Source organism: Tachysurus vachellii, chromosome 22 (assembly GCF_030014155.1).
Source record: "Tachysurus vachellii isolate PV-2020 chromosome 22, HZAU_Pvac_v1, whole genome shotgun sequence".
NCBI lineage: Eukaryota > Metazoa > Chordata > Actinopteri > Siluriformes > Bagridae > Tachysurus > Tachysurus vachellii.
The window spans coordinates 19004524-19029523 of NC_083481.1; the positions used below are offsets into that span (position 1 = coordinate 19004524).

The 25000-nt window shown below is 42.9% G+C and overlaps 3 protein-coding genes and 1 long non-coding RNA gene across 6 annotated transcripts in view; 1 reads left to right on the forward strand and 3 right to left on the reverse strand.

Annotated features, from left to right (window-relative positions):
* The window catches only part of LOC132837856 (AMP deaminase 2-like), an 11864-nt gene extending 7723 nt beyond the window's left edge, over positions 1 to 4141 (forward strand). For both annotated transcript variants that reach the window (XM_060857781.1, XM_060857782.1), the window contains 10 exons: positions 284 to 413; positions 1247 to 1441; positions 1627 to 1758; positions 1852 to 2015; positions 2254 to 2380; positions 2478 to 2641; positions 2816 to 2936; positions 3163 to 3336; positions 3643 to 3753; positions 3837 to 4141. In XM_060857781.1, the coding sequence (XP_060713764.1) occupies positions 284 to 413; positions 1247 to 1441; positions 1627 to 1758; positions 1852 to 2015; positions 2254 to 2380; positions 2478 to 2641; positions 2816 to 2936; positions 3163 to 3336; positions 3643 to 3753; positions 3837 to 4037 (1519 nt within the window). In that variant the 3' untranslated portion in view covers positions 4038 to 4141. The remainder of the gene's footprint in view (positions 1 to 283; positions 414 to 1246; positions 1442 to 1626; positions 1759 to 1851; positions 2016 to 2253; positions 2381 to 2477; positions 2642 to 2815; positions 2937 to 3162; positions 3337 to 3642; positions 3754 to 3836) is intronic.
* A 156-nt stretch (positions 4142 to 4297) lies between these two features.
* eps8l3a (EPS8-like 3a) lies at positions 4298 to 22235 on the reverse strand. The gene is made up of 20 exons (XM_060857783.1): positions 22113 to 22235; positions 21585 to 21626; positions 21434 to 21501; positions 21284 to 21348; positions 20493 to 20651; positions 18939 to 19082; positions 18712 to 18776; positions 16580 to 16695; positions 16211 to 16371; positions 15857 to 15965; positions 15695 to 15759; positions 12969 to 13043; positions 10412 to 10557; positions 9978 to 10116; positions 9869 to 9888; positions 9682 to 9778; positions 6852 to 6956; positions 6643 to 6728; positions 4899 to 5031; positions 4298 to 4800 (listed from the first exon to the last, which is right to left on the reverse strand). The coding sequence occupies exons 2-20, from the start codon at positions 21617 to 21619 to the stop codon at positions 4786 to 4788; spliced, it is 1803 nt and encodes a 600-aa protein (XP_060713766.1). The 5' UTR covers positions 21620 to 21626; positions 22113 to 22235; the 3' UTR covers positions 4298 to 4785.
* On the reverse strand, positions 7207 to 8805 carry LOC132837858 (uncharacterized). Its single transcript, XR_009647587.1, has 2 exons — positions 8716 to 8805; positions 7207 to 8662 (listed from the first exon to the last, which is right to left on the reverse strand). It is a non-coding gene; the product is annotated as an uncharacterized LOC132837858 (long non-coding RNA).
* Positions 22236 to 22601: 366 nt separating the features above from the next.
* Positions 22602 to 25000, reverse strand: part of irf6 (interferon regulatory factor 6) — a 10205-nt gene continuing 7806 nt past the window's right edge. For both annotated transcript variants that reach the window (XM_060858670.1, XM_060858671.1), the window contains exons 5-8: positions 24811 to 25000; positions 24298 to 24690; positions 24030 to 24148; positions 22602 to 23260 (exon numbers count right to left, since the gene is read on the reverse strand). The exon at positions 24811 to 25000 is cut by the window's right edge and continues 26 nt beyond it. In XM_060858670.1, coding sequence (XP_060714653.1) covers positions 23030 to 23260; positions 24030 to 24148; positions 24298 to 24690; positions 24811 to 25000 — 933 coding nt within the window. In that variant the 3' untranslated portion in view covers positions 22602 to 23029. The remainder of the gene's footprint in view (positions 23261 to 24029; positions 24149 to 24297; positions 24691 to 24810) is intronic.

Consider the following 25000-nt stretch of genomic DNA (forward strand, 5'->3'; position numbering starts at 1 on the left):
CACACACTCACTCACACACGCACACACACACACACACACACACATTCACACACACACATACTCACACACACACACACTCACACACTCACACATACTCACACACACACACTCACACACACACACACACACGATGATAAACACATAGACAGACATCTTTTTTATTAGTTGTGTGACTTTAACAAAGAGGTCCTTAGTGTTACTCAGATTCAGTGAGGCCCACAGTTACCATTAAGGTGGCTGCACACTTGACCTCTGACCCCTGACCCTGACCTCTGTACTACAGCAAGTCTTTTTGTTATCGGCGACTTCAGTACCTCAGCTCTAAGTTCCAGATGCACGTCCTGCTGAACGAGATGAAAGAACTCGCTGCTCAGAAGAAGGTCCCTCATAGAGACTTCTACAACATTCGCAAGGTACACAAACACACACATAAACACAAACACACACACTCACATACAGTATAAACACACACATCCATGCAGCATCTGTGTGTGTGTGTGTCCTGTAGGTAGATACACACATCCATGCAGCATCTGTGTGTGTGTGTGTGTGTGTGTGTTTGTGTCCTGTAGGTAGATACACATATCCATGCAGCATCTGTGTGTGTGTGTGTGTGTGTGTGTCCTGTAGGTAGATACACACATCCATGCAGCATCTGTGTGTGTGTGTGTGTGTGTTCTGTAGGTAGATACACACATCCATGCAGCATCTGTGTGTGTGTGTGTGTGTCCCCTGTAGGTAGATAAACACATCCATGCAGCATCTGTGTGTGTGTGTGTGTGTGTGTTTGTGTCCTGTAGGTAGATACACATATCCATGCAGCATCTGTGTGTGTGTGTGTGTGTGTCCTGTAGGTAGATACACACATCCATGCAGCATCTGTGTGTGTGTGTGTGTGTGTTCTGTAGGTAGATACACACATCCATGCAGCATCTGTGTGTGTGTGTGTTCTGTAGGTAGAGACACACATCCATGCAGCATCTGTGTGTGTGTGTGTGTGTGTGTGTGTGTGTGTTCTGTAGGTAGATACACACATCCATGCAGCATCTGTGTGTGTGTGTGTGTGTGTGTTCTGTAGGTAGATACACACATCCATGCAACATCTGTGTGTGTGTGTGTGTGTGTGTCCTGTAGGTAGATACACACATCCATGCAACATCTGTGTGTGTGTGTGTGTGTGTGTGTCCTGTAGGTAGATACACACATCCATGCAACATCTGTGTGTGTGTGTGTGTGTGTCCTGTAGGTAGATACACACATCCATGCAGCATCTTGTATGAATCAGAAACATCTGCTGCGGTTTATAAAGCGAGCGATGAAGAAGTTCCCCGATGAAGTGGTGCAGATGGAGGGTGGGCGTGGCCAAACTCTGACTGACGTCTTCCACAACATGAACCTGACTGCCTACGACCTGAGTGTAGATACACTCGACATGCATGCGGTACGTGTGTTAGGATCCAGCTACACTACGCTGAACACGCTACACACTATGCTGAACATGCTGAACTGAACACACTACACACCACACAGAACACGCTACACACTGCGCTAAACACACTACCTCATATGCTGCACATTATTAGTATTACTGTGTGTGTGTGTGTGTGTGTGTGTGTGTGTCTACAGGACAGGAATACCTTTCATCGATTTGATAAGTTTAATGCGAAGTACAACCCAATCGGAGAGTCGATACTGCGGGAGATCTTCATCAAAACTGACAACCACATCCAGGGCAAATACTTTGCCCACATAATCAAGGTTACACACACACACACACAAACACACACACACACTAGCAACAGATGTGAAAAAATGCACCATTGACAAATACTTTTGTTTGTGTGAGTGTAGGAGGTGATGTCAGACCTGGAGGAGAGTAAGTACCAGAACGCTGAGCTGCGTCTGTCTGTTTATGGACGATCCAGAGATGAGTGGGACAAACTGGCTGAATGGGCTGTCACACACTCCGTCTACTCACACAATGTCCGCTGGCTTATCCAGATCCCACGCTTGTAGTGTGTATACACACACACACACTCTCACACACACACACTCACACACACTTTGGTCAGGCTGGGATCTTCATGTCATTTTTCATAGCAAAATATGCATATGGAATGAAGTACAACACTCACACACTGTCTGTCTCTCTGATCCCCCCACCTGTACGTCTGTCTGTCTCTCTGACACCCCCCTACCCCCACCTGTACATCTGTCTGTCTCTCTCTGTCCCCTTTATCTTTGGCTCTACAGTGATGTGTACCGCAGTAAGAGACAGTTGGTGAATTTCCAGCAGATGTTGGAGAACATCTTCATGCCATTGTTTGAGGTGACAATCAGCCCACAAACACACCCAAAACTGCACCTGTTCCTGCAGCATGTGAGTCTCACACACACATTATTTAGTCCTGTTTTATATCAGTAGTGTAAAGTTCAACTATAACTGTAACTGTGTGTGTGCGCATGAGTGTGTGTAGGTGGTGGGCTTTGACAGCGTTGATGATGAGTCGAAACCAGAACACCATGTGTTCAATTTGGACAGCCCTCAACCTGATAAATGGACTGAAGAGGAAAACCCCCCATACGCCTATTACTTGTATTACACCTATGCTAACATGACCATACTGAACCACCTGCGCAGGTACACACACACACACACACACACACACACACAATCCTTTTCTAATCACTCGCTATGGAGCTACACATAGTTATAGAGTAATGAACTGAATAAAATACACATACAGTAGAAACACTACATACTGGAGCCCCACTGTGTGTGTAAGTCGACCGGTGTGTGTGTGTGTCTGTGCAGGAGGCGTGGCTTGCACTCTTTTGTGCTGCGACCTCACTGTGGTGAGGCAGGGCCTATTCATCACCTGGTGTGTGGATTCATGCTGTCAGCCAACATCTCACATGGCCTGATGCTCAGGAAGGTGTGTACGTGCAGTCACACACACACACACATATTAACTAAGGAAAAATAGAAGTGTAAGTATTAGGTTTAAAAAGTGGTTATTGATCAGGGGATTGGGGTTCAAGCCCCAGCACTGCCAAGCTAAAACTGTTGGGCCCTTAATCAAGGCCCTTAACTCTCACTGCTCCCACTGTATCATGACTGACCCTGTGCTCTGACCCCAACCTCTGTGTGGATGTATTTAGGCCCCTGTGCTACAGTACCTGTATTACCTGGCGCAGGTGGGCATCGCCATGTCACCCCTCAGCAACAACAGTCTGTTTCTCAGTTATCATAGAAACCCGTTACACGAGTACCTGTCACGTGGCCTTATGGTCTCACTCTCCACTGATGATCCGCTGCAGTTCCACTTCACCAAGGTAACATCACCTGTACTTCCAGAATAAGTCTCAGGCTGTGTCCTAGATTACACGTGTATATTAGCTAATGAGTCTTACACTGCCAAGCACAAACAAATGAGGTGGATAATGGACTGTATACACACACACACACACACACACACAGTTCACAGTTAAGCCTTTACCTTGAACTGAAACAACCTGAATTAATCAAACACACTCATGCATTAGTTTACACCATAGTAAACACTTGCATCCCAGTGTTAGTTGAACACAGTTACAGCTCTGAGAGCTCTGGTGTGCATGTGTGTGTGTGCGTGTGTGTAGGAGCCCCTGATGGAGGAGTACAGCATTGCTGCTCAAGTATGGAAGCTCAGCTCATGTGACATGTGTGAATTAGCAAGAAACAGTGTGCTCATGAGTGGCTTCTCACATGAGGTAACACACACAAACAATTACTTAGTATTTTTTTGGATTATTTTATTTATTTGACTGTTCCATCTCGTGACTCCGCCTACCAGGTGAAGGTTACATGGTTGGGACCAAGGTATAGGTGTGAGGGTCCAGATGGTAATGACATCCGGCGCTCCAACGTTCCTGACATTCGCCTTGCTTTCCGACACGAGACTCTGTGTGATGAGCTGCAGCTCCTTACTCATGCTGCTAACACACAGGGGGCAGAAGAGGAGAAGCCACCGTCCTCACAGCCAATCAGAAATTAAAATGACAAAAAACAGGATTCTATTTTCCTCTTATATCATTTATTATACATCTATATAAATGTAACCATATAACAGTCAGAGTTTAGACATTATAATATATACAGTCAGGTTTGTGTTGTTTTTAATAAGTAATATTTCATTAATAAATAAGATGAGCAGTGAGGAGCTGATTATTATACAGGGAGAAGGTTCTGAGGAGATGCAGAGAGCTTCTGCTCTATTAAACCATAAACTCCTCTGATCATTTGTTCATCCCTCACATCTCTCCATGTGTGTAACTCTAAAGTGAAAATAAAAAATGAATCTTAAAGAGAAAATAGACCCATTTTTGTTTAGCAGACTGATCGATGTCACAGGTTCTGTTTCTAATCATTACATAAAACACCAAAACTTTAACTGTCTCATTTTAATTATGATATAAATATAAATCAATATTTCACTATCCTCTCTCACACTTACACACACAGTAGGTTAAAATGTGCACAATTTGTACATTTATTTATTGTAATGTTAATAAAGGTAAAATATATATTTTACTGAGTATAAAGACAATAAACACTAAGGTCTTCTCCAGAGCACAGTATAAGTCATTAATTAGAGTTCCTACAATAATGAGAGTTTGGACCTGTACATAATCAGTACGACTTGTATACGTGTGTGTGTGTGTGTGTGTGTGTGTGTGTGTGTGTGTGTGTTCTTCGTTGTAGTTCATTGTGGTTTCCTTGTGATCGCTCTCAGTTCAGCAGCCTCACATTTTGGCAAGCTAAAGACACAAACACAGCAGTGAAAAGGCTGCAGAAATGAGTATTGACATTGTGTGTGTGTGTGTGTGTGTGTGTGTGTGTGTGTGTGTCTTCTCACAGCTAATGCCGATTTGACGTTCTGTAGTTGGTAATAAACTCGTCTTCCTTCCTCCGGACAAACAACCTTTAACTCCTCTAACGTCATCCCCAACAACATCCCACCACTGAGACCCCCGAGACAGCGCACAGTGCTAACACACAAACACACACACACACACACAGAGCAGTGAATGAGGAAAATTTTTAAGAGACAATGAGAACATTAACAGTTGTGATGCTGAAGCCCACTCACCACCTGCCTGCTGCTTCACCCACCTCTGTGTCATCCTGTCTATGTGTCTGTCAGTGTGTCATCCTGTCTATGTGTCTGTCAGTGTGTCTATGTGTCTGTCAGTGTGTCTATGTGTCTGTCAGTGTGTCTATGTGTCTGTCAGTGTGTCATTGTGTCTGTCAGTGTGTCATTGTGTCTATGTGTCTCTCAGTGTGTCTATGTGTCTGTCAGTGTGTCATTGTGTCTGTCAGTGTGTCATTGTGTCTATGTGTCTGTCAGTGTGTCTATGTGTCTGTCAGTGTGTCATTCTGTCAGTGAGTCATTCTGTCTATGTGTCTGTCAGTGTGTCATTGTGTCTATGTGTCTGTCAGTGTGTCATTGTGTCTATGTGTCTGTCAGTGTGTCATTGTGTCTGTCAGTGTGTCTATGTGTCTGTCAGTGTGTCATTGTGTCTGTCAGTGTGTCATTGTGTCTATGTGTCTGTCAGTGTGTCATTGTGTCTGTCAGTGTGTCTATGTGTCTGTCAGTGTGTCATTGTGTCTGTCAGTGTGTCATTGTGTCTATGTGTCTGTCAGTGTGTCTATGTGTCTGTCAGTGTGTCATTCTGTCTATGTGTCTGTCAGTGAGTCATTCTGTCTATGTGTCTGTCAGTGTGTCATTGTGTCTGTCAGTGTGTCATTGTGTCTATGTGTCTGTCAGTGTGTCTATGTGTCTGTCAGTGTGTCATTCTGTCTATGTGTCTGTCAGTGTGTCATTGTGTCTGTCAGTGTGTCATTGTGTCTGTCAGTGTGTCATTGTGTCTATGTGTCTGTCAGTGTGTCTATGTGTCTGTCAGTGTGTCATTCTGTCTATGTGTCTGTCAGTGTGTCATTCTGTCTATGTGTCTGTCAGTGTGTCTGTCAGTGTGTCATTGTGTCTGTCAGTGTGTCAGTGTGTCATTGTGACTGTCAGTGTGTCATTCTTTCTGTGTCTGTCATTCTGTCTATGTGTCTGTCAGTGAGTCATTCTGTCTATGTGTCTGTCAGTGTGTCATTGTGTCTGTCAGTGTGTCATTGTGTCTGTCAGTGTGTCATTCTGTCTATGTGTCTGTCAGTGTGTCATTCTGTCTATGTGTCTGTCAGTGTGTCTGTCAGTGTGTCATTGTGTCTGTCAGTGTGTCAGTGTGTCATTGTGTCTGTCAGTGTGTCATTCTTTCTGTGTCTGTCATTCTGTCTATGTGTCTGTCAGTGAGTCATTCTGTCTATGTGTCTGTCAGTGTGTCATTGTGTCTGTCAGTGTGTCATTCTTTCTGTGTGTCTGTCATTCTGTCTATGTGTCTGTCAGTGTGTCATTGTGTCTGTCAGTGTGTCATTGTGTCTGTCAGTGTGTCATTGTGTCTGTCAGTGTGACATTGTGTCTGTCAGTGTGTCATTCTGTCTGTCAGTGTGTCATTGTGTCTGTCCGTGTGTCATTGTGTCTGTCAGTGAGTCATTCTTCCTGTCAGTGTGTCCTTCTCTCAGTCTGTCATTCTGTCTGTGTATCTGTGTCTTACATGTTGCTAAACTCTTTGTGCTCTAGCCAAGCCTTCACTTCCTCTGGCCGAGACTTCCTGTTCAGGACTGGGTTAGGTTCTGCCCCCTACAAAATCAAACAGAACCATCATGCTGATAGTTTGGGGAATGACCTCATGTGGGTGTGATTGTCAGGGGTGCACATACTTTTGGCCATATAGAGTATATATTTATCAGAGCAGTGACCTACCTGTGTGTCTTCGTTCTCAGTGGACTTCAGGACATTATTTGGAATAAATCCCTCTTCACCACGATCATTCCTCACTTTCCACCATCGCTTAGACATGTCCAAAGTCTGCGCACACACACACACACACACACACACACACACACACACACGACTGGAAGTTAGTATATATTATATTGTGTGTAATGAGAGCAAAGTACATAGTATTTTTGCTAGGGATACAAACTGTTTTATTATGGTGTGGATAGGAGGAGAAATGGGGTAGGAGTGTGTGTGTGTGACAGAAGAGTGTCAGGAGTGTTGTGTGTGTGTGAGACAGAAGAGTGTCAGGAGTGTTGTGTGTGTGTGAGACAGAAGAGTGTCAGGAGTGTTGTGTGTGTGTATGAGACAGAAGAGTGTCAGGAGTGTGTGTGTGACAGAAGAGTGTCAGAAGTGTTGTGTGTGTATGAGACAGAAGAGTGTCAGGAGTGTGTGTGTGTGTGACAGAAGAGTGTCAGAAGTGTGTGTGTGTGACAGAAGAGTGTCAGGAGTGTTGTGTGTGTGTATGAGACAGAAGAGTGTCAGGAGTGTGTGTGTCTGTGTGTGACAGAAGAGTGTCAGGAGTGTTGTGTGTGTGTGAGACAGAAGAGTGTCAGGAGTGTGTGTGTGTGTGTGTGTGACAGAAGAGTGTCAGGAGTGTTGTGAGTGTGTATGAGACAGAAGAGTGTCAGGAGTGTTGTGTGTGTGACAGAAGAGTGTCAGGAGTGTTGTGTGTGTGACAGAAGAGTGTCAGGAGTGTGTGTGTGACAGAAGATTGTCAGGAGTGTGTGTGTGTGACAGAAGAGTGTCAGGAGTGTGTGTGTGTGACAGAAGAGTGTCAGGAGTGTGTGTGTGTGACAGAAGAGTGTCAGGAGTGTGTGTGTGTGACAGAAGAGTGTCAGGAGTGTGTGTGTGTGACAGAAGAGTGTCAGGAGTGTTGTGTGTGACAGAAGAGTGTCAGGTGTGTGTGTGTGACAGAAGAGTGTCAGGAGTGTGTGTGTGTGACAGAAGAGTGTCAGGAGTGTGTGTGTGTGTGACAGAAGAGTGTCAGGAGTGTGTGTGTGTGTGACAGAAGAGTGTCAGGAGTGTGTGTGTGTGACAGAAGAGTGTCAGGAGTGTGTGTGTGTGTGACAGAAGAGTGTCAGGAGTGTGTGTGTGACAGAAGATTGTCAGGAGTGTGTGTGTGTGACAGAAGAGTGTCAGGAGTGTGTGTGTGTGACAGAAGAGTGTCAGGAGTGTGTGTGTGTGACAGAAGAGTGTCAGGAGTGTGTGTGTGTGACAGAAGAGTGTCAGGAGTGTGTGTGTGTGACAGAAGAGTGTCAGGAGTGTTGTGTGTGACAGAAGAGTGTCAGGTGTGTGTGTGTGACAGAAGAGTGTCAGGAGTGTGTGTGTGTGACAGAAGAGTGTCAGGAGTGTGTGTGTGTGTGACAGAAGAGTGTCAGGAGTGTGTGTGTGTGTGACAGAAGAGTGTCAGGAGTGTGTGTGTGTGACAGAAGAGTGTCAGGAGTGTGTGTGTGTGTGACAGAAGAGTGTCAGGAGTTAAAAAAAAAATAAAAAAATCCTGACCCCTAACCACAACCCAGTCCCCCTCCTGGTCCTGTCCCTGGTGAAACTTTGATTGACAGTCTGATATCTGACCCAACTTGAGTCTAAATCCCTATTTATTATTTATTATTTATTTTTTCCTCTATGGACACTGACGTGTTTAAGGGTAACATACTATTTTGGAAAAATTAATAAAGTCTGTGCCTGTGCTTCCTCTACTCCTTTTGGGGTAGGGATGAATGTCTCCTAACCTAACCCCAACCATAACCCCAACCATAACCCCAACCATAACCCCAACCATAACCTAACCCCAACCATAACCCCAACCATAACCCTAACCCCAACCATAACCCCAACCATAACCCTAACCCCAACCATAACCCTAACCATAAACCTAACCCCAACGCATAACCCCAACCATAACCCTAACCCCAACCATAACCCTAACCCCAACGCATAACCCCAACCATAACCCTAACCCCAACCATAACCCCAACCATAACCCTAACCCCAACCATAACCCCAACCATAACCCTAACCCCAACCATAACCCTAACCATAAACCTAACCCCAACGCATAACCCTAACCATAACCCTAACCATAACCCTAACCCCAACGCATAACCCTAACCATAACCCTAACCCCAACCCATAACCTCAACCATAACCATAACCCTAACCCTAACCATAACCCCAACCATAACCCCAACCCTAACCCCAACGCATAACCCTAACCATAACCCCAACCCTAACCCTAACCCCAATGCATAACCCCAACGCATAACCCCAACCCATAACCCTAACCCCAACGCATAACCCCAACCCATAACCCTAACCCCAACCATAACCCCAACCATAACCCTAACCCCAACCATAACCCATAACCCCAACCCATAACCCATAACCCCAACCCCAACCCTAATCATCAGGTTTATAGACATGAGAGATGAACATAGTCCATATGCTGATGCTTTAGAGAGTAAAACAAAAATCTTTACACACGTCTGTAACTTCAGGTAATAAACTTAAGCTCCAAGTGGAGATAAATGCCCAGTTTTACAGTCAGACATTTGAATTTGGGGTATTGTTATGAAACTAAGTGTCACTGTCTTGTTCCATCTCACCTTTAAGTACTTACACACTATTTAGTAATCTGCTTGGTTGATCATTGTTGTGTGTGTGTGTGTGTGTGTGTGTGTGTGTGTGAGAGACAATGCTCAGCAGCAGCCTCTCATGCTGCTGTACAATACTGACGTTGGTGACATCTTACCTCCACCATCTCACCCTTCCTCACACTAAGCTCTCTGTCATTTCTCGCTCTGAAGTCATACAGCACACGTATACAGCTCAATGGCATGTCCTCAGAGCTACACACACACACACACACACACACACACACACACACACAGTCAGTGATCGCTTAATTGGCTGATAGATGATAGTTGGAGTAGTTTTACCTCATGTGTGCTGTCTTGCTCTGAAACACAAACAGACAAACATAATATTTAATAGATCTTACTATGTGTGTATTTGTGTGTGTGTGTGTGTGTGTGTGTGTGTGTTTACCTGTCCCACGGTGGACTGCTGGCTCTCCTGACAGCTGAACGCTTTCCTCTCAGAGTGTGAGATCTCTGGTGGCTCCCAGCCATCATCAAACACTGGAGTGAAGGTTGGAATCTCATCATCATCCTCTGGCCACTGAGTACTGAAACACATGATGGTCATGATAGTAGGGATGGTGAAGATGTTATGGAAGATCTAGCTCTGTGGTTAAGTCAGAACACTGAACAGAACTACTGAGCTGCTAGTGCTGGGCTCTTGAGCAAGGCCATTAACCAACATGAATCTAGATCATCTCAACCTAGAAATGAGAGAAATTTAAGTAGCTCTAAATAAGAACTTCTGCCAAACGATGTACATGTAAAAAAGATGTGATTAAGTTTATGATGATGTTGATGATGATTATGATGACTATGGTGGTGTTGAAGAGCGCCTGGTACCTAGGGATGTTCCAGGCATCTCCTAGCGACTGCCATAACTGGTCTTCCTCCTGTGTTGCCTCCTCACTCAGAAAACGAACACATTCAGGCTCCAACAACGGTGCAACTACACATGCAGGGAGATCATCTGCACACCGACTCACAACCTACAAAGACACACACAGTTTCCTGTTTAGTACCTGAGGGGCATCTGCTCTGACCCCTAAGGATTGAATCATTTACTCAGGGCATTTCCTCTCTAATTCCCTAGTTTCTCAGATTCTCCTGTTGTTTTCTGATTTTGATCCCTACTCCTCCTCGTCAGTGTGTTTTTTCATTATTCCTTCATGTTTTTCCTTTTCAATTTTCACTTCGAATGTTGCAAAATCTTATCTAGTGCATAATAAATGCACAAACTATATATATATACACACGCAGATGTATGTGCACCCCAGCAGAGTTGGAGCAGAAATCCTCTCGGACAACATCTCCAGGGTGCTGCACACCGTCTGACTGGTAAAAGCCGTCCTTCAGCTCATCATCAAACTGATACAAACACACACAGCTCATCCTATAGAAACTGTGTCTGTTCCCCAGGCAGTGAGAAAATAGTAAATACATGAGAAGTTCTCTAAATAATCTTACCGTAATTAGACCAGAAAAATGCCAAAGAAACAAACAAAAACAGTTGTAAATTTTCTGAACATTAGATCACACAAAGCACTTATAGTAAATAAAATCATCTCAGACAACAGCTTTACTGCACTCGGTTTTACTGCACTCGGTTTTACTGCACTCGGCTTTACTGCACTCGGTTTTACTGCACTCGGCTTTACTGCACTCGGTTTTACTGCACTCGGCTTTACTGCACTCGGTTTTACTGCACTCGGCTTTACTGCACTCGGCTTTACTGAAGCTTAAACCAAATGACTACATCGGTCTAAATGAGTCTACACCATCAGGATATATCTATAAGCATGAGCCTCGTCAGACTGGTGGTGGAGGTGGTGTTGTCACTATCTTTAGTGATTCCCTCACCGTAACCCAGAGAACACAGTATAGATTTAATTCTTTTGAAGTGCTTGTCCTTAATGTTACACTCTCGCACATACACACGAAAAACTCCCTGATGTCTCTTTGTCTAGTGACCGTGTACAGACCCCCAGACCCCCAGGGCCCTACACTGATTTTCTTAGAGAATTTGCAGATTTTTTTTCAGACCTATTAGTTAATTTTGTTAAAGCATTAATTGTAGGAGACTTTAACATTCACTTTGACGGCACAAACGATGCTTTAGGACTCACATTTATGAGCAACTCATCGTCTTAATCACACGCTAGATTTAATAATAACACACAGAATAGATTTAGTCACTGATATAGATATCATACCTCAAAGTGATGACATCACAGACCTCATACTGTACACACTACCTGTAGAACAGACTAACTGTGTCTCACCAAGTTATCGACTCAGTAGAACTATTATTCTGACCACTAAAGACAGATTCACAAATAACCTGCCTGATCTGTCTGGACTTCTTACTGTACCCTTAAACACAAACCATCTAGATGTAATGACTAACAGCCTTGTGACTCAGTCTCACCTAAAGCTTTACAAGTAAACTTATACTTTACAAGTACAGGACAGGGAGAGTTAGTTAAACTTATTACTACAGCTACATCAACTTGTTCACTAGACCCCATTCCAACTAAATTACTGAAAGAAGTGTTACATAAAGCTGGTGAGCCTCTTCTTAATATTATTAACTCCTCGCTATCTTTAGGTCCCTAAACCCTTCAAGTTGGCAGTTATTAGGCCACTCATTAAGAAACCTAATTTAGATCCTAATGAACTATCAAATTACAGACCGATTTCACACCTTCTGTTTATGTCTAAAATACGTTTGTGTCTGTTCAACTGAGCTCCTTCTTACAGGAGAACAATATCCTCGAAGAGTTTCAGTCAGGTTTCAGGCCCCATCATAGCACAGAAACTGCACTTGTTAAAGTTACAAATGACTTGTTCTTAGCTTCAGACCAAGACTGTATGTCACTATTAGTTCTACTTGACCTTAGTGCTGCATTCGACACTATAGATCACAACATTCTCCTAGATCACTTACAAAATTACACAGGTATTCATGGACAGGCTTTAAGTTGGTTTAGATCCTACCTGTCTGATCGATACCATTTTATAGAATTAAATGGTGAATCCTCCAGTTTATTACCAGTTAATCATGGGGTCCCTCAAGGATCAGTTCTAGGACCTCTGCTTTTTTTGTTAGAAGGCACGGGATTAGTTTCCACTGTTATGCTGATGATACCCAGTTATATATCTCATCAAAACCAGATGAAATAGCTAAAGTGTCCAAATTAACTGAGTGCAGTTTCCCAGTTTAAATACACATCTCTTTACTCAGGAGTACACATGCAAATGCACATTATCTTCTAGTGCTTGTTTATATTATGAAAAGCAGCTACGCTAATTCCTCTCCACTGCTTCTCTCTTTCTACCCATCCCGAGGCCTGTGTGTGTGTGTGTGTGTGTGTGTGTGTGTGTGTGTGTGTGTCTTTACCACTTCCAGTGTAGAGAAGAGACAGTGTACAAGTTCTGGAGCACTGGGGGACTGAATTTGCCCATTTATTACTGCCTGAGAGAGAAAGAGAATAAAACGGTGGTGTAGGTGCTTCTTTACACTGAAGGCATTTGGGTTTGAGATGAAAATCAATATGAGATGACAAAAAATTTTTCTTTTTATTTCTTGATATTTACACCTAGACATGTAAAACAACCTTTTATACCAGACCTCCCAATTTTTAGTGTGCTAAAGTGTTGTAACAGATTATCTTAAAGTTACTAAGACTTAATATATGTTGTATAATATACATTTCCATCATCAATAAAGATTAGTGTGTCTGTTCCAGAAGCAGCCTAGAAGCCTGTCATAACCCTACAGATCTCAACTCTCAGATGAAACCTGTTCCTGCCCCCTCTTTCTATCCAGACCTGTCTGTTCCATCCAGTGTTTATAATGATTTATAATCCCACTCTCTGTGTTTATAATGATTTATAATCCCACTCTCTGTGTTTATAATGATTTATAATCCCACTCAGTGTTTATAATGATTTATAATCCCACTCTCAGTGTTTATAATGATTTATGATCCCACTCTCAGTGTTTATAATGATTTATGATCCCACTCTCTGTGTTTATAATGATTTATAATCCCACTCTCTGTGTTTATGATTTATAATCCCACTCAGTGTTTATAATGATTTATAATCCCACTCTCTGTGTTTATAATGATTTATAATCCCACTCAGTGTTTATAATGATTTATAATCCCACTCTCAGTGTTTATAATGATTTATAATCCCACTCTCAGTGTTTATAATGATTTATGATCCCACTCTCAGTGTTTATAATGATTTATAATCCCACTCTCAGTGTTTATAATGATTTATGATCCCACTCTCAGTGTTTATAATGATTTATGATCCCACTCTCTGTGTTTATAATGATTTATAATCCCACTCTCTGTGTTTATGATTTATAATCCCACTCAGTGTTTATAATGATTTATAATCCCACTCTCTGTGTTTATAATGATTTATAATCCCACTCAGTGTTTATAATGATTTATAATCCCACTCTCAGTGTTTATAATGATTTATAATCCCACTCTCAGTGTTTATAATGATTTATGATCCCACTCTCAGTGTTTATAATGATTTATGATCCCACTCTCTGTGTTTATAATGATTTATGATCCCACTCTCAGTGTTTATAATGATTTATAATCCCACTCTCAGTGTTTATAATGATTTATAATCCCACTCTCAGTGTTTATAATGATTTATGATCCCACTCTCAGTGTTTATAATGATTTATGATCCCACTCTCTGTGTTTATAATGATTTATAATCCCACTCTCTGTGTTTATGATTTATAATCCCACTCAGTGTTTATAATGATTTATAATCCCACTCTCTGTGTTTATAATGATTTATAATCCCACTCAGTGTTTATAATGATTTATAATCCCACTCTCAGTGTTTATAATGATTTATGATCCCACTCTCAGTGTTTATAATGATTTATGATCCCACTCTCTGTGTTTATAATGATTTATGATCCCACTCTCAGTGTTTATAATGATTTATAATCCCACTCTCAGTGTTTATAATGATTTATAATCCCACTCTCAGTGTTTATAATGATTTATGATCCCACTCTGTGTTTATAATGATTTATGATCCCACTCTCTGTGTTTATAATGATTTATGATCCCACTCAGTGTTTATAATGATTTATGATCCCACTCTCTGTGTTTATAATGATTTATGATCCCACTCTCAGTGTTTATAATGATTTATAATCCCACTCTGTGTTTATAATGATTTATAATCCCACTCTCTGTGTTTATGATTTATAATCCCACTCAGTGTTTATAATGATTTATAATCCCACTCTCAGTGTTTATAATGATTTATAATCCCACTCTCAGTGTTTATAATGATTTATGATCCCACTCTCAGTGTTTATAATGATTTATGATCCCACTCTCTGTGTTTATAATGATTTATGATCCCACTCTCTGTGTTTATAATGATTTATAATCCCACTCTCTGTGTTTATGATTTATAATCCCACTCAGTGTTTATAATGATTTATAATCCCACTCTCTGTGTTTATAATGATTTATAATCCCACTCAGTGTTTATAATGATTTATAATCCCACTCTCTGTGTTTATAATGATTTATAATCCCACTCAGTGTTTATAATGATTTATAATCCCACTCTCAGTGTTTATAATGATTTATAATCCCACTCTCAGTGTTTATAATGATTTATGATCCCACTCTCAGTGTTTATAATGATTTATGATCCCACTCTCTGTGTTTATAATGATTTATAATCCCACTCTCTGTGTTTATGATTTATAATCCCACTCTGTGTTTATAATGATTTATGATCCCACTCTCAGTGTTTATAATGATTTATAATCCCACTCTGTGTTTATAATGATTTATAATCCCACTCTCAGTGTTTATAATGATTTATAATCCCACTCTCAGTGTTTATAATGATTTATAATCCCACTCTCAGTGTTTATAATGATTTATAATCCCACTCTCAGTGTTTATAATGATTTATGATCCCACTCTCAGTGTCTGGTTTCTTCCTCGTATCATCTCAGGGAGTTTCCCCACACTGCCATTAGGGAATCATTTAAATAAAATTTTAAATCATTGTATTTATAATTCACTTTATATATTTTAGGTTTTTTTCACTTACCAGCAGATTAAAGGCCATTTTGATTTTCTGCAGGCAAATTTTAAATTTCTCAGCTGAGGGCAATCCTACACACACAGACACACACATGGCATTTACACAACACAGGCACTGGACAAAAATATGACTTTAGTGCACAGTAATAACTCATCAGCTTGTTTTCACCTTTTTGATTTTTCTTTTTCTTTTTTTTCTTCTTGTCAATATTTGGTGCTGCAGCAAGAATGAGATCCACAAACTGCTCAATGTCATTAATGAGGTGATTTAGGATGTCCTGAAAGAACACACAGAAAAACACATGTATACTATTATACAGCTATTATAACACAACATGAGAACATCATCACAGCATCATCAGAACATCAGAGATATATAATAACATCATTTTAAAGTTTAAATTGATTTTCTTTCTTTCTTTTTTTATTCTCTTTCTATACTTCTGTAAAGCTGCTCTAAGACAATGTGAATTGTTAAAAGTGCGAGACAAATAAAGTGAATTGTTCAGTGTTCATTACACACCACGTTCCTGTCTCTCTGTGTGTAGGGGGGGGTGCTAGGAGCAGGAGGAGGGCTCGGGTGTATTGCTGAGTCGTCTACGTGAGAGTGCGGAGTCAGTAGTTCTGGTCTATTGTAGACTGGCTCTGGTCTGCCACTGGGTGGAGTTTGAGGCGGAGTCTGATCTGAAGAGAGAGAAACCACACCCCATATTAATCATGCAGTCTGCATTGTGTCTTTAATGCAGAGCATTATGGGTAATATGTACAATTTGGTTAAATCTTGTCACTGTGCCTTGCATTCACACAGGAACATTAAATGGTAGATAAACTCATATAGCGACCAGATGTAGTGTATAATGTGTGGTTTGTGCCACATGCCATGTTTTCCCACCATAATCTGGAATGATCCATTCTTTGGGAGGGGAGTGTGGGTGAATCCATTCCTTCTGTTCTGGAGGAGAGTGTGTGTGTGTGTTGTTTTTCATCATCTGTGTCCTGATTCTTCCCCTAGCAATGAGTAAGAGACGTATAGTAAAAAAAACACATTAGGAGTTCTCTAGAAGTGTCCTGGGAGAAATACACTAGGTGACACACACTAGGTGACATACACTAGGTGACACACACTAGGGGACACACACTAGGGGACACACACTAGGGGACACACACTAGGGGACACACACTAGGTGACACACACTAGGTGACATACACTAGGGGACACACACTAGGTGACACACACTAGGTGACACACACTAGGTGACACACACTAGGTGACACACACTAGGGGACACACACTAGGGGACACACACTAGGGGACACACACTAGGGGACACACACTAGGGGACACACACTAGGTGACATACACTAGGTGACACACACTAGGTGACACACACTAGGTGACACACACTAGGGGACACACACTAGGGGACACACACTAGGGGACACACACTAGGGGACACACACTAGGGGACACACACTAGGTGACATACACTAGGTGACACACACTAGGTGACACACACTAGGTGACACACTAGGTGACACACACTAGGGGACACACACTAGGGGACACACACTAGGGGACATACACTAGGGGACACACACTAGGGGACACACACTAGGGGACACACACTAGGTGACACACACTAGGGGACACACACTAGGTGACATACACTAGGGGACACACACTAGGGGACACACACTAGGGGACACACACTAGGGGACACACACTAGGTGACATACACTAGGGGACACACACTAGGGGACACACACTAGGGGACACACACTAGGTGACACACACTAGGTGACATACACTAGGTGACACACACTAGGTGACACACACTAGGTGACACACTAGGGGACACACACTAGGGGACACACACTAGGGGACACACACTAGGGGACACACACTAGGGGACACACACTAGGTGACATACACTAGGGGACACACACTAGGGGACACACACTAGGGGACACACACTAGGGGACACACACTAGGTGACATACAATACGTGACACACTAGGTGACACACACTAGGGGACACACACTAGGGGACACACACTAGGGGACACACACTAGGGGACACACACTAGGTGACATACACTAGGGGACACACACTAGGGGGCACACACTAGGGGGCACACACTAGGGGACATACACTAGGGGACACACACTAGGTGACACACACTAGGTGACACACACTAGGTGACATACAATAAGTGACACACTAGGTGACACACACTAGGTGACACACACTAGGTGACATACACTAGGTGACACACACTAGGTGACACACACTAGGTGACACACACTAGGTGAAGCACACTAGGTGACACACACTAGGTGACACACACTAGGTGACATACACTAGGTGACACACACTAGGTGACATACACTAGGTGACACACACTAGGTGACATACACTAGGTGACATACACTAGGGGACACACACTAGGGGACACACACTAGGGGACACACACTAGGTGACACACACTAGGTGACACACACTAGGTGACATACACTAGGTGACACACACTAGGTGACATACACTAGGTGACATACACTAGGTGAAGCACACTAGGTGACATACACTAGGTGACATACACTAGGTGACACACACTAGGTGACACACACTAGGTGACACACACTAGGTGACACACACTAGGGGACACACACTAGGGGACACACACTAGGTGACACACACTAGGTGACATACACTAGGTGAAGCACACTAGGTGACATACACTAGGTGACATACACTAGGTGACACACACTAGGTGACACACACTAGGTGACACACACTAGGGGACATACACTAGGGGACACACACTAGGGGACACACACTATTGGACATACACTAGGGGACACACACTAGGGGACACACACTAGGTGACATACACTAGGTGACACACACTAGGGGACATACACTAGGGGACACACACTAGGGGACACACACTAGGGGACATACACTAGGGGACACACACTAGGGGACACACACTAGGTGAAGCACAGTAAAATAAGGAAATAACCTGTCGTTGTTTGCGATGTTGTTGTTCTGTAAAACTCTGTCCAGATCTCGCTTTATATAATCAGCCTGAAAAAGCCCAGGTCACACAGACAGGAGTGTGTAGTGTACAGTGTAAAGGAAGTGCCCTTCATCACAAACACTAAATACAACACTCATTAAAATACAATTACATAAAGTGTGTATTTAGATTAAAAATAAATGAAATTCAGTGTTGGAGGCTTGTCTCACTCTTATAGAGTCACACTGGAACATGAAGACACTGATAACAGGTCCCTCACACACCGAGATCATCAGCAGAGAATTAAACACACACGTGTCCAACTCGGCGTTTACCTCCGACACACTGAGCAGAGAAACACAGTCCAACTCCTCCTGCACACACACACACACACACACACACACACACACACACACACACACGATGATACACACGACTGGGGTTTGTTAAATAACAGCAGCTGATGGAGGATAGTAGCTCATTTCCATGCTGATATTGTTTTCTACATATCACAATGGATAAAATTCTTCTACAACACACCCCCTCAAACACACTCAAACACACACACACCCTCAAACACACTCAAACACACACACCATCAAACACACACACACCCTCAAACACACTCACACACCCTCAAACACACTCAAACACACACACACCCTCAAACACACTCAAACACACACACACACCCTCAAACACACACACACACACACACACTCAAACACACACACCCTCAAACACACACACACACCCTCAAACACACTCAAACACACACACACACTCAAACACACACCTCATTTATAGCATGTGACAGAATCTCTTATCCAGAGTGACATATAAAAGTGCTTTGAGGTCTCTCTATCAATGAAAACATTACTACTAGTTCACTAGGACACAGATTTAGGACCCATCTGTGTGACCCATCTGTTGGGACATCTAGAGGAAGTTCAATCCTCGGTGCCAGAACAGAGAGTGGAAGCAGTGGAGCAGTGCTATTAGATCAGAGGAGTGGTGCATCACCTCAGACTTGATCATTAGGGATAGAGTTATATAGTAAATTCATTTTAAACTTAAAAACATTTTTTATTCTGTTTCTATACATAAAACTGCGACAATGTGAGCTGTTAAACATAAGATACAAATCAACTGAACTGTATTAAGAGCCTTGGTGTTTTTAATCTGATGTGTACAGCTTAGTGTTCATTTTGTCACCTATTTTTAATTTAGTCTTAGTCTTGTGCCAAATGTCCTTGTTAGTTTTAGTCATATTTAGTCATTCACATATCTTTTTTTGTTAGTCAAGTTTTAGTTGACTAAATGTCTTTTAAAGCCTAGACCAGGGTGGACTTGTGCTCGGACGAATTGTTTCTACACACACACACACACACACACACACACACACACACACACACACACACTAAACAGCGCGAAGCCGCGAACTCGTGCTGAATATTTTAAAGGCGTAACAGCTGATGAAAAAGCAGAGACAATTGTAGACGAAAATGAAGAGAGATTTTATCTTCGTTTTTATTTTATACAAAACATTTTCGTCTCGTCTTTTTTCGTCAACAATAATGCATGTTAATTTAGTCTTAGTCAGCGTTTTTGGACAGTGGTGCGGTCTTGTCATCGTCTCGTCTTAGTCATGAAAATAAGGTTGTTGACGAACATATTAACACTAGTACAGCTACTGGAGCAAGTGGAGGCTTGTGGGAGAACTTATGCAGTGTGTGTGTGTGTGTGTGTGTGTGTGTCCGTGTGTCCCTTTCACTGAGTCTCACCTGTGTCTCAATGTCTCTCAGCAGTAAATTCCCATTGTCCACCTCCAGGCTCATTTCCTGTCCCCACACTCGTCCCATCATTTCTAACAGTTTCAGACGCTCCACACAGTCCTGCAGTCCTGAGACCTCCACACCATCCAGCTCACATGTGAACAGGTGCTGTACACACACACACACACACACACACACACACACACACACACACACACTTCAACTGTAGCTAAAAGGCTCAGTCAACAAACAGGATCTGAACTGGATCTGAGAAAAACCAGACTAAGTCAGTGGTTAGAGTTAGGGTCAGTGATTAGAGTTAGGGTCAGTGGTTAGAGTTAGGGTCAGTGATTAGAGTTAGGGTCAGTGGTTAGAGTTAGGGTCAGTGGTTAGAGTTAGGGTCAGTGGTTAGAGTTAGGGTCAGTGATTAGAGTTAGGGTCAGTGGTTAGAGTTAGGGTCAGTGATTAGAGTTAGGGTCAGTGGTTAGAGTTAGGGTCAGTGATTAGAGTTAGGGTCAGTGGTTAGAGTTAGGGTCAGTGGTTAGAGTTAGGGTCAGTGGTTAGAGTTAGGGCCAGTGGTTAGAGTTAGGGTCAGTGATTAGAGTTAGGGTCAGTGGTTAGAGTTAGGGTCAGTGGTTAGAGTTAGGGTCAGTGGTTAGAGTTAGGGTCAGTGGTTAGAGTTAGGGTCAGTGGTTAGAGTTAGGGCCAGTGGTGTGGAGGAAACGGACAGGAGGAAACGGAAAGGAACCATGTTTACAAGCTAATGCTAAAGTACTTTATTTCTATGATTTAGAACTCACCTCTACTCTGTACTGAAACTTGGCCAGCTGTTTGTTGATGGACTCGGCATATTCCTTCCTACGTACTACACACACACACACACACACATAACGCACATAAAAACCTGCATACACATTGCATTGTGTTTGTGTGTGCATTTATAGACTCACCATAGATTGCTTTACCACTGGGTCGTGTTATACTGGAGCTCTGTGAGGATGTTTCATCTAAAGAGTAACTAACACACACACACACACACACGCACACACATTATTGTGGTGTGTTTGTAAGTATTTGTGTTATTGTTATGTATTGTCTTACTTGGACTGTAAAGAGTCTGCATAGGTGTTGAACATCGTCACCCTACACACACACACACACACACACACACACACACACACACAATTGAACAAGCTCAGTTTAAAAAAAATCACCAAAATTATTCATTATTGTTCTACTGGACTTTCACCATCTCATGAACATGTCCTAACATTCTCCTTAAGTTGACGCTGATAACTGACTGTTCAATTAAACAACTTTTTGTCGTCACCTAGAAACAGAAATGTGTGATTTTATTGACAGGATCTGTGTTTATTCTTCTCATTTATTCAGCATGATGTGGAATGTGACCCTCAGAGCTTTCTGTACTCAAACACACTGACCTGTAGGGACACGGCACTGTGACCAGGGGACAAACTAAATTATGACCTTTTACTTACACTGTCACATATTTACAGTTAAAGCCCAGTTCTGCTTCATACATTTAAACTGTGTGTGTTTTTAAATAGCATTTAATTAATAATAAATTAATCTAATATATATTTACATTTTTAAATAAGTGATTTTTACCTGTTCTGAGTCTCAGTGGCGTTGCTTTAATCGTCTTTCTTCACACTGCTCCTTAAAATGATCAGCTGCAGATCAGGAAGTAAACTCAGAGAATATGATTAAAGTCCACAGATACAGAGGTGTGTGTGTAGCTCTGCTATAGCTCCTGAGGACAAAAGTCATCAGTATACACACCTGACCACACCTTATCTTACACACACACACACACACACACACACGACTTATGGCTACTTTTTTGGCCAGAGGAGGGTGCTGTTACTGCAGCAGGTGAAAAAGAAAAAGCCATACATTCAGGTGTTTCTGTGAGTGTGTGTGCGCGCGCGGGAGTGTGTGTGTGTGTGTGTGTGTGAGAAAAAATGGGGGAAAAAACCCTTTTCCTCTTCCTCATTATTCTCTTCCACAGTACAAATGCAGTATCTCTCTCTCTCTCTCACTCACACACACACACACACACACCTCAAACATCAATCTTTCAACAACTGAAAAATCTTAATTAGAAAATGTTTATTTTTATCTGAAATAATAATATTAAAAATAACAATGACATGAGGGTACAGTATATAGACCTGCTGAATGTGAACAGTTTTAAGGGATTAGGGGACAACAGAATTAGGACAGACCCCAGACTATAGACTTTAGGGTCAATGTCCACTTTAAAAAATGCACACGTGTGAAAGGGAAATGAGTGTGTGTTTAGCCAATCAGGGGACAGTCACTAATAAAACAGTTTGAAATTGATATAAGCATAAGACATTGTACACGCCCACCCTCTGGCACGCCCTCCCGCTGACATGCCCACCAATACTATAAACACAAACACACAACCACCTTTAATGCTACAGAACAATAATATTACAATAAACTAAATACATGTTTTAATGTACACAAGAAAACACAGCTGTGTGTGTTTTTTGGCATCATTGTGCATGCAAGGGGTGGGGCAAATGGGCAGGGCCACCAGGTGGGAGTGGCCAGGCCTCATTGCCCTGGTGATTCTGCAGTAGTCGGTACAGCTGTTTGAGCTGCGTGACAATGTTGTCCTTAATGTCCGGGACAGAAATCTGCAGACGTACACTAGAGCTGTCGAAGGAGCGAGTTCCATCTGAACTGAACATCTCAGTGATGATCCTCGCCACCACAGGGACCACCTACACACACACAGGGAAACACACAGGGACACACACAGAGACACACACAGAGACACACACAGAGACACACACAGAGACACACACAGAGACACAGACACACACAGAGACACACACACACGGAGATACACAAACAGAGAAAGACACACACACAGACACACAGAGACACACACAGACACAGAGATACACACACAGACACAGACACAGAGACACACACACGGAGACACACACACGGAGACACACACACGGAGACACACACACGGAGACACACACACGGAGATACACACACACACACAGAGACACACACACAGACACACACACACAGAGACAGAGACACACACACACAGACACAGAGATACACACAGAGACACACACAGAGACACACACAGACACACACACAGAGACACACACAGAGACAGAGACACACACACACAGAGAGACACACAGAGACAGAGACACACACACAGACACAGAGATACACACACAGAGACACACACAGACACAGAGATACACACACAGAGACACATACAGAGACACACAGACACACACAGACACACAGACACATGCATACAGAGACACACACAGACACATACAGAGACACAGACACAGAGACACACACAGAGACACAGATACACACACACACAGAGATACAAAGGGAGTCTATTAAGAGTACAATTCATTCAAGTATCTGGAATTTTTTTATTTATTATTTTTGACAGACAGTTTTATATAGGTGTGTGTGTGTGTGTGTGTGTGTGTGTGCGTCTGTCACCTGCACCATGATGAGTTTCCTCTCTCTTGGACGTCCATCAGGCCACTCCTCACCAAAACAAAGGTGAATATCGAACTGAGGCAGAGATGGAGTCTGACCACGCTGATGAGCGATTACACCTGCACACACACATACACACACATACACACACACATACACACACACATACACACACACATACACACACAGATAATAGAGGTAGCTAAAGGTTAATATATTGTAAATGAATGTCAGGGAGCTAAATAGTTCTGTTAGTTCTGTTCCTCACTGCTGAGGAAGGTCTCAAGGCAGAAGAGTTTGACTCGGCGCTGGCGCTCGATGAGATTGGGTGCGTTGGCGTTTGGACCACACGGGCCAGACCAGTACACTTTACACTGGCAGAGACGCACAGCATAGATGTCGTGTGCACTGATCTCCAGGATGAGGCCACGGTCCATAACATCGAGCAAGCGGTTGGTGAAGAGACGCTGTTTGTCGTTAGTGATGTGTTCAGTGGACGGGAAACGCAGCTGCTCCAGACTCACAGGTCCAAAAAGCTCCTCCTGATTCACCATGGGCCCCAGGTCCCCGTAAAACAGCCTGCAGCCCTGTGGGTTACTGACCGTCGCCGCAGGACACACCTCCTTTCCACGGTAATAAAACTGTACCTCCAGATCCGTCACTGGTCACACAGACAGACAATAACTGTAGTTAGTGCTACTCAGGGAACAGTGCAGTGTGTGCTGGTGCGTGCTGGTGTGTGTGTGTGTGTGTGTGTGAGAGTGTGTGTACGTTTGCTCACTGGGCAGAGAGCTGATCCAGGTCTCCGGTGTAGTGAACAGCACGTCGGTAATTGGCTGTGTGTCCATGCTGGAAGCAGGTTGGATCTCCATGGCTGCTGGTGCATTCATCTCTACGTCCTGAGGCTCTTTTTTAGGCCACACCTGAGGGGAAGGCTGCAAGGGGGAGGAGGAGCCTGGAGAAGTCCACAC